Here is a 13,724-nt window from a genome sequence, read left to right as displayed (position 1 = left end):
CACACACACACACACACACACACACACACACACACACACACACACACACACACACACACACACACACACACACACACACACACACACACACACACACACACACACACACACACACACAAAAACGTTGTGTGCTCATTATGAAGATAACGAGATGCAAGTTGTCTTCCAAAATACATATCTTTCATCTAGAGCTTGGCAATCTATGAGAAGGTTGGATGAGGACACGTTATACTGTAATATATTCAAGGTCTCCAAAGATGGATGCTGTAATATTTCTCCACCAGTGACCCAAGAGAAACCTGATAAAGAAAAAAAAACAGTTGGTTCTGTACATGGCAGACTTATGTATCCCTCAATCTCTGCTGCACTCTGCCTTCTGACGTCCACTGAGCCATGTTTGTAGCTCTGTTGAAATATAAGTGCAGTGTGACGAGTTACTTTCGATCTAGTTTTAGATGTTCAAGAGAGAACTGAAGTATTTTTTTCACACATAACAAATCAAACCTCCTGCGGGCTAGTTGGGCCCTGCTACATAGCCTTGTGTCGCTGCACAGTACATGTCAGATATAATTCACTAAACTGACCTTTCATCTTCATTGCCCCAGAATGGTTGAAATACTTTGACATCAAGTGCCATTAGTAGCAGCCATTTGTGCTGGATTGCCCTGCAGGGTATAATATTAGTGGGCACATTGGATAGGTAAATCACATCCATAGTTCATACCAAACAAGAATGCAATAGAAGTCATGATCATAGAATTGTCACTCGCTGGCAATATAATTTCTCAAGAATCCGATACGGGCTGACAGACTATGTCTGGCAAGGACGCGGGCACATGGAGGCAAACACACACAGAGAGAGAAATAGAAAAGAGCAAACAAAAAGCACACACGCTCACGCAGAACCAATGGCATTTGTACAAAGGGATCTTTTTCATTTGATCTCCCATTAACAGAAAGGCCACATTCGTTTTGGCAAGATCATGCGGTTCCCTACATGAATACCATCCTGCAGGTGCAATCCATCATAGTTACATACAAGCCGACTTATAAAAGACTGACATCTTACTGCAGCAAAGGACCAAGAAAGGGCAGAGATGAGAAATAATGGAAGAAAGGACATTTAGAACAGGGGTGTCTAGCAGAAAGACTAGTAACTGACATGACTCGCATGAGGGAAGGGACATTTCAAACCCCGATAGCCCAGCCCCATAGGAAAGATTAGCTCACCATGACTGGTAAAGCAGGGGCTCAAATGGCTAAATTGATGGGAACATAGGGACACAGCATTTGAAAAGTGTAAATTGCTATGGAAAAAGACTACATTATAGCAATAATGGCAATATTAGAATATGCTAACATTAGATCGTCAACTCCTACACTCCTATCTGTGAGTAACACCATACAGGGTTCCAATGCGGTTTGAAGTCATTTCAAGTACTTTGTCTGTGCTTGATTGAGCTTGCCAGGCTTAAATGGATCAACAGAATAGTCCCAAAACTGCAAACCCCACCCATCTAGCAATCCAGGAAGGCTAGAAAAAAATAAAACACTCAAAGTATTTTAAAGATATGAAATAGTTTTTGAACACAGGTCTGAGCTCCACTGAGAGGTGAAATGGGTCTTCCCGAGGGCATTGACCTGAAATGCCCGGCTGATATAGAGCCCGTCTTTCCCCTATACACTATGGCTCTATCTGGATTATCATGGGAAATTATATCGCAGATTAGTGATAGTGCAGATTTACAGATGGGTGTAGCCCTGAGAGAAACTCATTCAGCTTTTGGAAATACAGCTGAGCAAATCTTTCCAGGGGGTTTGATAGAATGCACTCACCACAAATGGCCAACCTCGGCTCCGTATCTCAAAGTCATGCCAGAAACATAGGTTATAAATTGGTGAAATATTTTCCCCCGCAATTGCATTTTGAAATGTTGTACAATCAGAATGCATTTTCTCTCCCTATACACAGAGCGCACCTTGGGAAGAGGGAGAGAAAAAGGCTCGCTCATCACAGCCACTAGCTAAAATAGGCACTGTCAGGGTCAGGGCAGATACTTTCATGGCAGGAATCAAATCAATGCATGTTATGAATAATTTCATCCAGAAATTTTGAAAGTAGTGCTCACTAGCCAAAGCGAGTCACTGAAAATTGTGCACGCTCATCCATTTCGTATAAATGTTCCGTGCTACAAATACAAATTTAAAAAAATGTCTGACCAAATCATTGTTTTAGCCACACCCCAAAATATTTTTTTTTGTTGAGTGAGGTGACCAACTAAACTCAGCAAAAAAAGAAACGTTCCCTCACTGTCAACTGCGTTTATTTTCAGCAAACTTAACATGTGTAAATATTTGTACATACGATTCAACAGACAAACTGAACAACTTCGACAGACATGTGACTAACAGAAATGTAATGTGGTCCTGAACACAAGGGGGGTCAAAATCAAAAGTAACAGCCAGTATCTGGTGTGGCCACCAGCAGCATTAAGTACTGCAGTGCATCTCCTCCTCATGGACTGCACCAGATTTGCCAGTTCTTGCTGTGATATGTTATCCTACTCTTCCACCAAGGCACCTGCCAGTTCCCGGACATTTCTGGGGAGGGAATGGCCCTAGCCCTCAGCACATGAGGGGGAAGGATGTCTTCCCTGTAAGGCACAGTGTTGAGATTGCCTGCAATGACAAGCTCAGTCCGATGATGCTGTGACGCACCGCCCCAGATCATGTCGGACCCTCCACCTACAAATCGATCCCGCTCAAGAGCACAGGCCTCGCTGTAAAGCTCATTCCTTCGAAGATAAAAGCGAATACGACCATCAACCCTGGTGAGACAAAACCGCAACTCGTCAGTGAGAGCACTTTTTCCAGTCCTGTCTGGTCCAGCGACAGTGTGTTTTTGCCCATAGGCAACATTGTTTCCGGTGATATCTGGTGAGAACCTGCCTTACAACAGGCCTACAAGCCCTCAGTTCAGCCTCTCTCAGCCTATTGCGGACAGTCTGAACACTGATGGAGGGATTGTGCGTTCCTGGTGTAACTCGGGCAGTTGTTGTTGCCATCCTTTACCTGTCCCGTAGGTGTGATGTTCGGTTGTACCGATCTTGTGCAGATGTTGTTACACGTGGTCTGCCACTGCGAGGACGATCAGCTGTCCGTCCTGTAGTGCTGTCTTAGGCATCTCACAGTACGGACATTGCAATTTATTGCCCCGACTACATCTGCAGTCCTCATGCCTCTTTGCAGCATGCCTAAGGCACGTTCACGCAGATGAACAGGGACCCTAAGACTCTTTCTTTTGGTGTTTTTCAGAGTCAGTAGAAAGGCCTCTTTAGTGTCCTAAGTTTTCATAACTGTGACCTTAATGGCCTACCATCTGTAAGCTGGTAGTGTCTTAACGACCGTTCCACAGGTGCATGTTCATTAATTGTTTATGGTTCATTGAACAAGCATGGGAAACCGTGTTTAAGGATATTTGACGATTTGGATTTTTACGAATCATCTTTGAAAGACAGGGTCCTGAAAAAAAGGACGGTTACTTTTGTTACAGAGTTTAGAATTTGCAGCTCGCACTGATGTTCTCGCACAAATGGCAGCAAAATGCGACGAAATGGTTGCGCTTGGAGCCCTGGATATACAATAAACATGTCTTTGTTGCTTGTGGCTGGGTATATACTGTTTTTAGGCGAGATGCTCTTCAATGACATTGTTTCTAAAATGGGAGAAAGGGAGGAGTAGGTAAAAAAATGTTAGTGTGAGCCAAAATTATCTGACATTCATTAGGCTGCATACCTCACATTCCACATTCAAATCCGGGGCGGGGACACTGCCAAGCACGCCGTTATAGGAATGGGCTTCTAGTGCTGTGAGAGCTATTACTGAACCTGAAGCAAATGATTTGATGCTTCTTACAACCCCCTAACTGAAGTATTTTGAGAGAGGGGGCATATTAATAATCTATATATCCTAGAGCTCTGCAACCCGACCTGAGCCCTGACATTATACATTGTTTAGAGCCGGGCAGTGCCTGGTTTTTATCAATAACTAGGGTAGGGGCAGGGCATCACTAATTTGACAAACATTTTGAAGCTGACCCATTTGCTGCTGCTATGCTGCACAGTGCAGTCATATGACTAAGATCATAACATGGTGTCAGAAGTGCTTATATAAAACAGGAGAGATTTATATATAATTATGTTCTTGAATTTTGTTGGAGTTTAGAGTTACAAAAAGTAGCTAACTGCTCTGTCATGTCTAGTCATTGAGCATAGCAACCCAAGTGGAGCCGTTGCTATGGATACTCAGAGCTAGTGTTGTCACGATAACAGTAACGCGTTACTAGGAAGTAAGAAAGCAAAACATGAACTGGATTAAATTTCTTGAGGAAAGCAGTTTTAATGTTGAAAAAAAAATGCATTATGTTGTCAACCAGTCACATTTTTATATTTTTTCAAGATATAGCACACAATATTTTCCAAAAGTAGGTTTCAAAAAAGACCATAGAGTTCCATCTGCTTCTGTTCATTTTTGCCAAGGAAAATCTGGCATCAAATCCTGACAACACTATTCAGAGCCACCATTATCAAATCACATGCAGAGCGAGCAGCATTCAGGGTGGATTTATTAGCGGAGGAATATATTTCTGATTTCAGGTTGGGTCTTAAATTTGGCAGAAGCCATTGAGCCTGGATAGGGTAGGGCCTGAACTTCGTACGCAAGGGTTGGGCTCTGGATTAACATTCATGCTCCACCAGGCTTTTTTCGAAACCGTGTGTAGGAGTAGGGATCCTGGTGGAGCAGACAACAGAACGATAATAAATATATAATATATATATATATTTTTTTTTAAACACGCAACCCACAGCTGCTATTGAAAAAAAAAGCTAAAATGTCAAAGCAAGATAAACACGGTGTGATTGCACCCTTCAGCAAGGCACTTAATGCTCCTATCTATCTGTTCTGTGTGCGTGTGCCATGTTGGATAGTGTCTGACAGCAAATAACACGTTTTGGTGCAAATGGATGAATAAAGAGCTAGCTTCTTCTTTTGAAGCTGGAGAGGGCTGCGTATACAGGGACTACAGAGTACGTGGTGAGCAAGTGAATGGTTTAGTCATCCTTGTACCATCAGCAACGCACCACGTATACATACTGCAAGTGGTAAAGACACCCATCTGTCATTTTCAAACACACAACATAATCCACAGGTTCAGTAAGGCGTCATGTGTATGCAGGAGGGCTTGCGCGTGTGTGTGTGTGTGTGTGTGTGTGTGGGGGGGGTGGGTGGGCATAGTGTGACAGTGCAGTGCCACCCCCACATTACCCGCCTCCTTGTTCCACTCATGCCCGCCTGTGTTGGCACTCACATTGTGGTGTCCGCTGGAGAGAGAGGCAGAGAGCCAAGAATATTCTCTGTGCCAAAAGTGCTATACTTGCTTGGGCACACAAGGTTGAAGTTGTCAAGACACGCTTGGTGTGTATATAATACGGGTGTATATTCGAGCATCAATATGCATGTGGTGGTGTGTGTGTGTGTGTGTGGGAGACGTGGGTCTTATCCTCTACATAAGGCTGTTTCGCATCTGCTGGGATATGCAAACACACACGCGCAGCTGCTCTATTCTGCTGCTTAGCACCGGCTCAGTTGCAGAGCAGTGCCACCCACACAGCTTCACATAAACACACTAACTATCTTAGTGGTACTCGTCTCTCTTGACATTACCTCTAGACGTCGAAGAAGAGACGCTCGTGAGATGTAGAGCAATGTTGCATAATTGTATTTGTTTTTATTCTATATTCTCATTGAATAGGCCTGTAGGATGAGCCCATATAAACAATATATACATCGGAATATTTGTGTCTATCATGAGACGAGCTGCATGCATCTCAATGCAAACATTAGTGTTTTTTGCCAATTGCCTTCTTTATAGGTCACTGACCAAGTCATACATTTCTGCTGGTTATCAGCACAACACATAGAGCCCTGGGGAACCGAGGATAGGTGTTAGAGGACGGTGCCCAAGAGAATGACGTGGAAATCATACACTCAGAAACAGAGAGAAACTTGAGATTGAGAGATAAAGACAGACATAGCTGAATAAAGAGACCAAGAGAGAGCGAGGGCTGGAGCCTTCCCCATGGTCCCCTGAGATGGGATGGGCGGTTGGAGGTGCATTATGGGAACAAAGCGGCCAACAGCAGGGCATCAGTGGTGATTAGCACTCTGGCGCCGTGCGAGTCGACAGGTGGACACTAAGCAGGTGCTCAACTAACATGTATCTGGGGGAATGAGCAAGTTAGAGAATGGGGGAAAAATAGCCACCCACTGTCCTTGGAAACTATAGTACAGACTCCGAGGTATCCCGGGCCAGGTGATATTTTGGTTAAGTTGGACGATTAATGGAAAACATTTATTTGGAGAAATGATTTTGCTGTGAGCATCAAAATACTTAAGTCCTTGCTGGAATAACTTTGTTCTTACATGAACCAGTGTGTGTGTGTGTGTGTGTGTGTGTGTGTGTGTGTGTGTGTGTGTGTGTGTGTGTGTGTGTGTGTGTGTGTGTGTGTGTGTGTGTGTGTGTGTGTGTGTGTGTGTGTGTGTGTGTGTGTGTGTGCGTGTATTTGTGGTAGGCCTACCTGTCTCCGGATCATGTCTAGGTTGTCCCTGCCCTGGTTTAAGAGCTGCTCCACCATCTTAGGGTCTTCTACACTCCGGTTTGCCCTGAAGGCATCTTGCACCCGGCGCAAGGCGTACGTCCTGAATGAAAACACAAATTCTACACTTATCAACATACCCATAAAACTCTGGAGGAATACATATACGGCATTCAGTATACACATCAATAACAAATGAAGCAATCGATTAACGTGGCACTTGTCAAAGTGAGGAAAATCCTAATTTAACGCCACACGTTAACGATGCATCGCAAAATGTGTCAAAGCATGAGGAACCCCATTTACAAGACTCATTTATACCGATGGAGGGAAATACCCCCCACCCTTCAATTGGATTAGAGAAACCACTGTTAGCCGAAGGGCTGTGCCGTGTGAATCAGCCTTCTAGTTAAGGGGTTGTGGATAATGGGGTTCTCCATTCGCTGGAAAGCGAGAGGCTGGAAACGAGTGGCTGTTAGCTTTTATCTGGCAGCCGAAGCCCTGTGTGAAGTGGGCAGGAAGTGTTATGCGAAGATCAAATTGGCATCCTTGGCACCCAGGGAGGATCCTGTGCTGAGAGATGAACTGACAAGCAGCTCCTTATTGACAGCCAGGACCCATCTTTTTTTCCCCAAAACACAAGGCGGAGGATGAGTAGGAAGCGAACAAGCGAGTGCGAAAGAGTGAGTGTATAGGGAGGGAGGTTCTTCAAAAACTGGTTGAAAAAAAAAATTAACAGTACGGTTCAGACAAAAGAAGAAAACGTTGGTTACCCACTGAAGAAAAAGTAGCAGAGCGGTTGTTCTCCTAGACTGATGGGAATATTTATATATATATAAAAAAATGTAACCTTTATTTAACTAGGCAAGTCAGTTAAGAACAAATTCTTATTTATAATGACGGCCTACCCCGGCCAAACCCAGACTAGGACAAATTGTGCTCCACCCTATGGGACTCCCAATCACGGCAGGATGTGATGCAGCCTGGATTCAAACCAGGTACTGCAGTGATGCCTCTTCCACTGAGATGCAATGTCTTAGACCACTACGCCAATTGGGAGCCAGAGGAGGATTTGAAGCAAACAAATAACATATCAATTTGTTGAGTCTAAGGTGCATTTGCATGATCTAATTATTAGTTGCTGAGTTAGTACAATTGGATCTGCTTTAAAAATAAAAAAATACAGCAGCTGAATTTTTAAACATGACCAATCAAGCTATTCTATTTTCAGGTCACCAAGACATACTTCGGAAAAAATAGCCCAAAGCCTTCTAATGGCGAACCACCAACTTAACACAACAGGACAAAAGCAAAACCTTTTTCTCTGGAGTACATCAATGACATGATTCATAATAAAATGGTACTTTAACGTAATTCTTATAACATCCTCATATAGGCATATTTTTGCAAAATCGCTAGGCCCAACGAAATCAATAGCCTCTCTCGTCAATGGCTATAAGCAGTGATTGAAACGCTCACGATTAAGTTACTTAGTTTGCGTAAACCAAAAATGATGTTACTGATTGCAAGTTGACTGGTAATATGTAACGGATTACATTTAGAAAGTAACCTACCAAGCCTTGTTGATATGCCATAGAGACCAGCTTGAGGCACACTGCGAGGTCTGCTTAAGACTGCTGGTCAATTAGTCTACACAGTGTGCACTTCGTCCATGGTGTGGGAATAATTGAGTCATCAAGAGAATACGAGGATGGGGCCTTTTACGACAGCCGGAGAAGCAATCACCCCATCTGCCGTTCAGTTGTGACAGGAGAGCGGGGAGCTCAAGATAGATTATGGAAGGAAGAATGACGTGTGTTCTAGAGAGAAGAAAATGCATCTTCATGCCTTTACCAAGTGAGTAATCTTGGATCACACAATCAAAAGTGAATCATCAGATTAGCTGAGAACCTAAAGCAAACGCAATTTCCTGCACCAAAGGGATACTTTAGTTTTAGGCCCAGACCACAGACATGTCTGAATACCAGTTTTGACTGAATAAAATGCCCCAATTCTTACGTTAAAAAAAGTTATCATGGTCATGAATGTGGCCTTAAAGCTTTAACATATTCAAATGACTGCGTGAAATTCAGCCAGTGTCAGCTTTTGGCAGGAAAGCTCACTGGAACACACCCCCCAGGCTAAGCTGACAGTTTATACACTGAGCGAACAAAACATTATTAAGGACAGCTGCTCTATCCGTGACAGACTCACCAGGTGAAAGCTATGATCCCTTATTGATGTCACTTGATAAATCCACTTAAAATCAGTGTAGATGAAGGGGACTAGGCAGTTTAAATGGAGGGTTTTTAAGACTTGAGAATTGAGATAGATTGTGTGTATGTGTGCCATTAAGAGGGTGAATGGGCAGGACCAGATTTAAGTGCCTATGAACAGGGTATAATAGCAGGTGCCAGGCATACCAGTTTGTGGCAAGAACTACAATGATGCTGGGTTTTTCCACGCTTAACAATTTCCCATGTGTATTAAGAATGCTCCACCACCCAAAGGACATCCAGCCAACTTGATACAACTTTGGGAAGCATTGGAGTCAACATGGGCCAGCATCCTTTTGGAACGCTTTCACCACCTTGTAGAGTCCATTCCCTGATGAATTGGGGGGGAAAAGGGTGGGTGCAACTCAATATTAGGAAGGTGGTCTTCATCTTCTGTACACTCAGGGCAGAGGGGTGAGGTGGAGCACCACGGACCCTTCGTGTCCAGAAGTAATTTAGCCATTCATTGTAGTCATTGCTCTCTGTAGAGTTGAAATTTGCTCGTGTCAATAAACTTTCCTGGATTACTCATTATAGTAATAAAGTCTCATTTAATCAACAAACACTGTCAGTTAAAAAATGGATAAGGGTACAAAGTGTATAAATATCTGACTGTGTTGGCAAAACCACTACATATCCTGTCAAGCCAAGTGAGGAGAGGCTGCCTGCTGTCAAAGTGCAGCTGATCTACACCAATGACCCCAGTGGATCTGAAAACTGAACATGGATCCGCATTAAGTAGCAAAGATATACTTTGCCACCGTAGTCTTACGACAGATCTCGAACCAGTCATTACTATTCAACAACAACAAAAATATTTCTTTCTGGCAAATTTCTTAGTTACATGGTTGCATAACGAGTTTTAAAGTTGTGGGCGCAATATTTGAGTACGAAAACTAGCATAGTTCAGCTAGCCAGCGAGTTTAGACGGGGAAAATGAGCTCGGGCCGCACATGCACACTAGGCTAATTATAGTAGTTTTTATGTCCTGATATCAGAAAAAGGTTTGATTAAACAATTTACATGAGTATTTACATGAGTATTCAGACCCCTGAACTCCGGTCCATCCTGTTTCCATTGATCATCCTTGAGATGTTTCTACAACTTGGAGTCAACCTGTGGTAAATTCAATTGATTGTGCCTTTCCAAATCATGTACACTGTCTATATAAAAGTTCCACAGTTGAAAAGTGCATGTCTGAGCAAAAACCATGCCATGAGTTTAACGGAATTGTCCACAGAGCTAAGAGAAAGGATTGCGTCAAGGCACATATCTGGGGAAGTGTACCAAATAATGTCTGCAGCATTGAAGTTCCCCAAGAACACAGTGCCTGATTTAAATTGAAGAATTTTGGGACCACAAAGACACTTCCTACAGCTGGGCGCCCAGTTACACTGAGCAATCAGGGGAGAAGGGCCTTGGTCAGGGAGGTGACCAAGAACCTAATGGTGACTGACAGAGCTCTAGAGTTCCTCTGTGGAGAACATTCCAGAAGGACAACCATCTCTGCAGCACTCCACCAATCAGGCCTTTATGGTAGAGTAGCCAGACAGAAGCCACTCAGTAAAAAGGCACATGACAGCCTTCTTAGAGTTTGCCAAAAGGGACCTAAGGACTCTCATACCATGAGAAACGAGATTCTCTGGCCATCCCTATGGTGAAGCATTGTGGCAGCATCATGCTGTGGGGATGTTTTTCAGTGGCAGGGACTGGGAGACTAGTCAGGATAGAGGGAAAGTTTGACACGCCAGTATTTGGGGAGTTTGACATTCTTCTCTGCAGATCCTCTCAATCTCTGTCAGGTTGGATGGGGAGCGTTGCTGCACAGCTATTTTCAGGTCTCTCCAGAGATGTTCGATCGGGTTCAAGTCCGGGCTCTGGCTGGGCCACTCAAGGGCATTCAGAGACTTGTTCCGAAGCCACTCCTGCGCTGTCATGGATGTGTGCTTAGGGTCGTTGTCCTATTGGAAGGTGAACCTTCGCTCCAGTCTCAAGCTTACTGGAGCAGGTTTTCATCAAGGATCTCTGTACATTGCTATGTTCATTTTTCCCTCTATCTAGACTAGTATCCCAGTCCCTGCCACTGAAAAACATTCCCACAGCATGAGTCTGCCACAGTCATGCTTCACCGTAGGGATGGTGCCAGGTTTCCTCCAGACGTAATGCTTGGCATGCAGGCCAAAGAGCTCAATCTTGGTTTCATCAGACCAGAGAATCTTGTTTTTGTCATCGTCTGAGAGTTCTTTTAAGTACCTTTTGACAAACTCCAAGCGGGCTGACATGTGCATTTTAGTGGTGGAGTGCTGCAGAGATGGTTGTCCTTCTGGAACATTCTCCCATCTCCACAGAGAATCTCTGGAACTCTGTCAGTTTAACATCGGGTTCTTGGTCACCTCCCTGCCCAAGGCTCTTCTCTCCCGATTGCTCAGTTTGGCCATACGGCCAGCTCTAGAAAGAGCCTTGGTGGATCCAAACTTCTTCCATTTCAGAATGATCGAGGCCTCTGCGTTCTTGGGGACCTTCAATGCATCAGAAATGTTTTGGTACCCTTCCCCAGATCTGTGCCGCGAAACAATCCTGTCTCTGAGCTCTACAGACAATTCCTTCAACCTCATGGCTTGGTTTTTGCGTTGACATGCACTGTCAACTGTGGGACCTTATAAAGACAGGTGTGTGCCTATCCAAATCATGTCCAATCAATTTAATTTACCACAGGTGGACTCCCATCAAGTTGTAGAAACATCAAGGATGATCAATGGGATAGGATGCACATGAGCTAAATTTAGTCTCATGGGAAAGGGTCTGAATATGTTACATTTGCAAACATTTCTAAAAAACTGTTTTTGCTTTGTTATTATGGGATATTGTGTAGATTAATGAGGAAAATGTTTGATTTAATCCATTTTAGAATAAGGCTGGAATGTACCAAAATGTGAAGGGGTCAATACTTTCCAAATGTCCTGTAGGTACCTAAACGGCAGGGTTTATTATTAACATTGTTGTAGTTTTTTCAGACCGATGGGCAGTATTCTTGATGTTAGAGTTGACAGAAATGGCCATTTGGGAACCAAAATCACTATTGGGGGAGGCTCCACATTACAGTATGAAGCAGTGATTAGTGTTCTCCAAATACATCTCTCCTAATGAGGAATGAGAAAGAAAACAAGGAGAAAAAACATTTGCTTTGAAATGACGTACTAAATATGAACCAATAACAATTGACAAAGGTGTTCTCAAAGCCAAACAAGGCATACATCATTCTGTACTGTTTGAAGAGTAAACATGGGTTCTACCTTCTCGCTGTAAACATGACTGAATATGGGTGCACTCAAATCCCTCAAACATGTCTGCAGGGAAACACTCAGACAGATGTGTAGAGATTTCACAGAGAATTAACACTCTATGTGGCACAAGGGTGGCTTTCCATGATCACTTATTTAGCCACGTATTTTCAAGGTTTTAATTCTTGACTCTCTGCTTGATGAATAAGAGCCATCGCACAGCTGCACATGAATCGTCACCGACACCACACTAGCACAGTGTTAGCACTGGAAGCCACAGGGGAAAAGTTAAAAATAACGCAAGACCTACTTATGCCAGTCTGCCCTTGCTTTGATAAGGTTCATATTCTGCAGTGTGTCTGCAATAAAGCCTACATCTCTCCCTCACATAATGTCTCATCTCTCCCCATCTCAGTCTTATCTTCCCTCTCAGTCTTTCTCTCCGAGACTCTCTTGGAGTTTCCCGCTCCCCCCCACCCCCTTTCTCTCATATTTTCTCTTACTTCAGCACATCTGCTATTCATTCATGTTATTCCCTCTCCCACTCGATCCTTCTCTCCCCACCTCACACAGTCTTCCCCTATGGCTCTCACAAGGCTCTCTACATTACCCTTCTCCTGAATTGTGCACTTCAACACTCCCCATCATGGATTTGAAAGCGTTGAAATGGCTTATGCTTCAGCCGGAGTGAGTTTCCACCATTGGTAATGCATGAGCGGTGAAGAGAATCAAAAAGCATCCTCTCATGCGTCCTCTGGTTAATTTTCCACGTTTGCCTGTGAACGCAGTGATATTGCTGCAGCCAATTTGAAGCACTGTCTGGGGACATACGTTGCTTAAGTTTTTTGACCATGAAGTTAAAACAGCACCTTTAGGTCTATTACACGATCCCTAACCAGGCGTAACACACTTTAAAGTAGTACCGACAGCGTCTTCACTGCTTTGCAGATGAAACAAACGGACAATCATAAGTAAAATCTATAAAATTCCTAGTTTAAGCTACAAAACCAAAAAAAGATAGGTTTTAAAAATGGGTTCTATTTGACTCAATTCCATGACATACAGTAAGGCATTGTTGGCAGAATAGATGGATGCAGTTTAATGCATAATTAATAGAATTCACCAATACAGTATAGCAAAACATTGCTATAAGGTTGTAAATCACAGCTGGCCTGATACATTGTTTGCTGTCTCTACACATTCGGGATGCACTGTTTGTTTCAATTACTAAATATTTTGAACAAAAATGGATGACTAACTAAGGCTGGGAATGTCAAATTCAAACTAGCAAAGTCAATGATCACAAGTCAGTCATAATGTGACTAATAGGCTAGCGTATGTGTCAAGCACAAGGGCCGCGGGCCGAATAGGATGCACAAGCGAGTCAACTGACACAAATGACTGATGATTGGTTGAAAGAAATTGATAAGAAGAAAATTGTGGGAGCTGTAAAGTTAGATTTCAGTGCAACCTTTAATATTATTTACCATAACCTGTTGTTGAAAAAGAAC

General features: G+C 43.3%; 2 protein-coding genes across 2 annotated transcripts in view; one reads left to right on the top strand and one right to left on the bottom strand.

Moving 5' to 3' along the window:
- LOC123991112 (LYR motif-containing protein 4B) overlaps nucleotides 1-13,724 on the bottom strand; it is a 61,588-nt gene that overhangs the window by 34,771 nt on the left and 13,093 nt on the right. Inside the window, exon 2 of the mRNA XM_046292328.1 lies at nucleotides 6,639-6,759. Coding sequence (XP_046148284.1) covers nucleotides 6,639-6,759 — 121 coding nt within the window. The remainder of the gene's footprint in view (nucleotides 1-6,638; nucleotides 6,760-13,724) is intronic.
- Nucleotides 8,450-13,724, top strand: part of LOC123991111 (phenylalanine--tRNA ligase, mitochondrial-like) — a 150,646-nt gene continuing 145,371 nt past the window's right edge. Inside the window, exon 1 of the mRNA XM_046292325.1 lies at nucleotides 8,450-8,513. Within this exon, the coding sequence (XP_046148281.1) occupies nucleotides 8,453-8,513 (61 nt within the window). The 5' untranslated portion in view covers nucleotides 8,450-8,452. The remainder of the gene's footprint in view (nucleotides 8,514-13,724) is intronic.

This window comes from Oncorhynchus gorbuscha, linkage group LG12 (genome assembly GCF_021184085.1).
Source record: "Oncorhynchus gorbuscha isolate QuinsamMale2020 ecotype Even-year linkage group LG12, OgorEven_v1.0, whole genome shotgun sequence".
Classification (NCBI taxonomy): Eukaryota; Metazoa; Chordata; class Actinopteri; order Salmoniformes; family Salmonidae; genus Oncorhynchus; species Oncorhynchus gorbuscha.
This window is presented reverse-complemented; position numbering and strand designations above follow the sequence as displayed.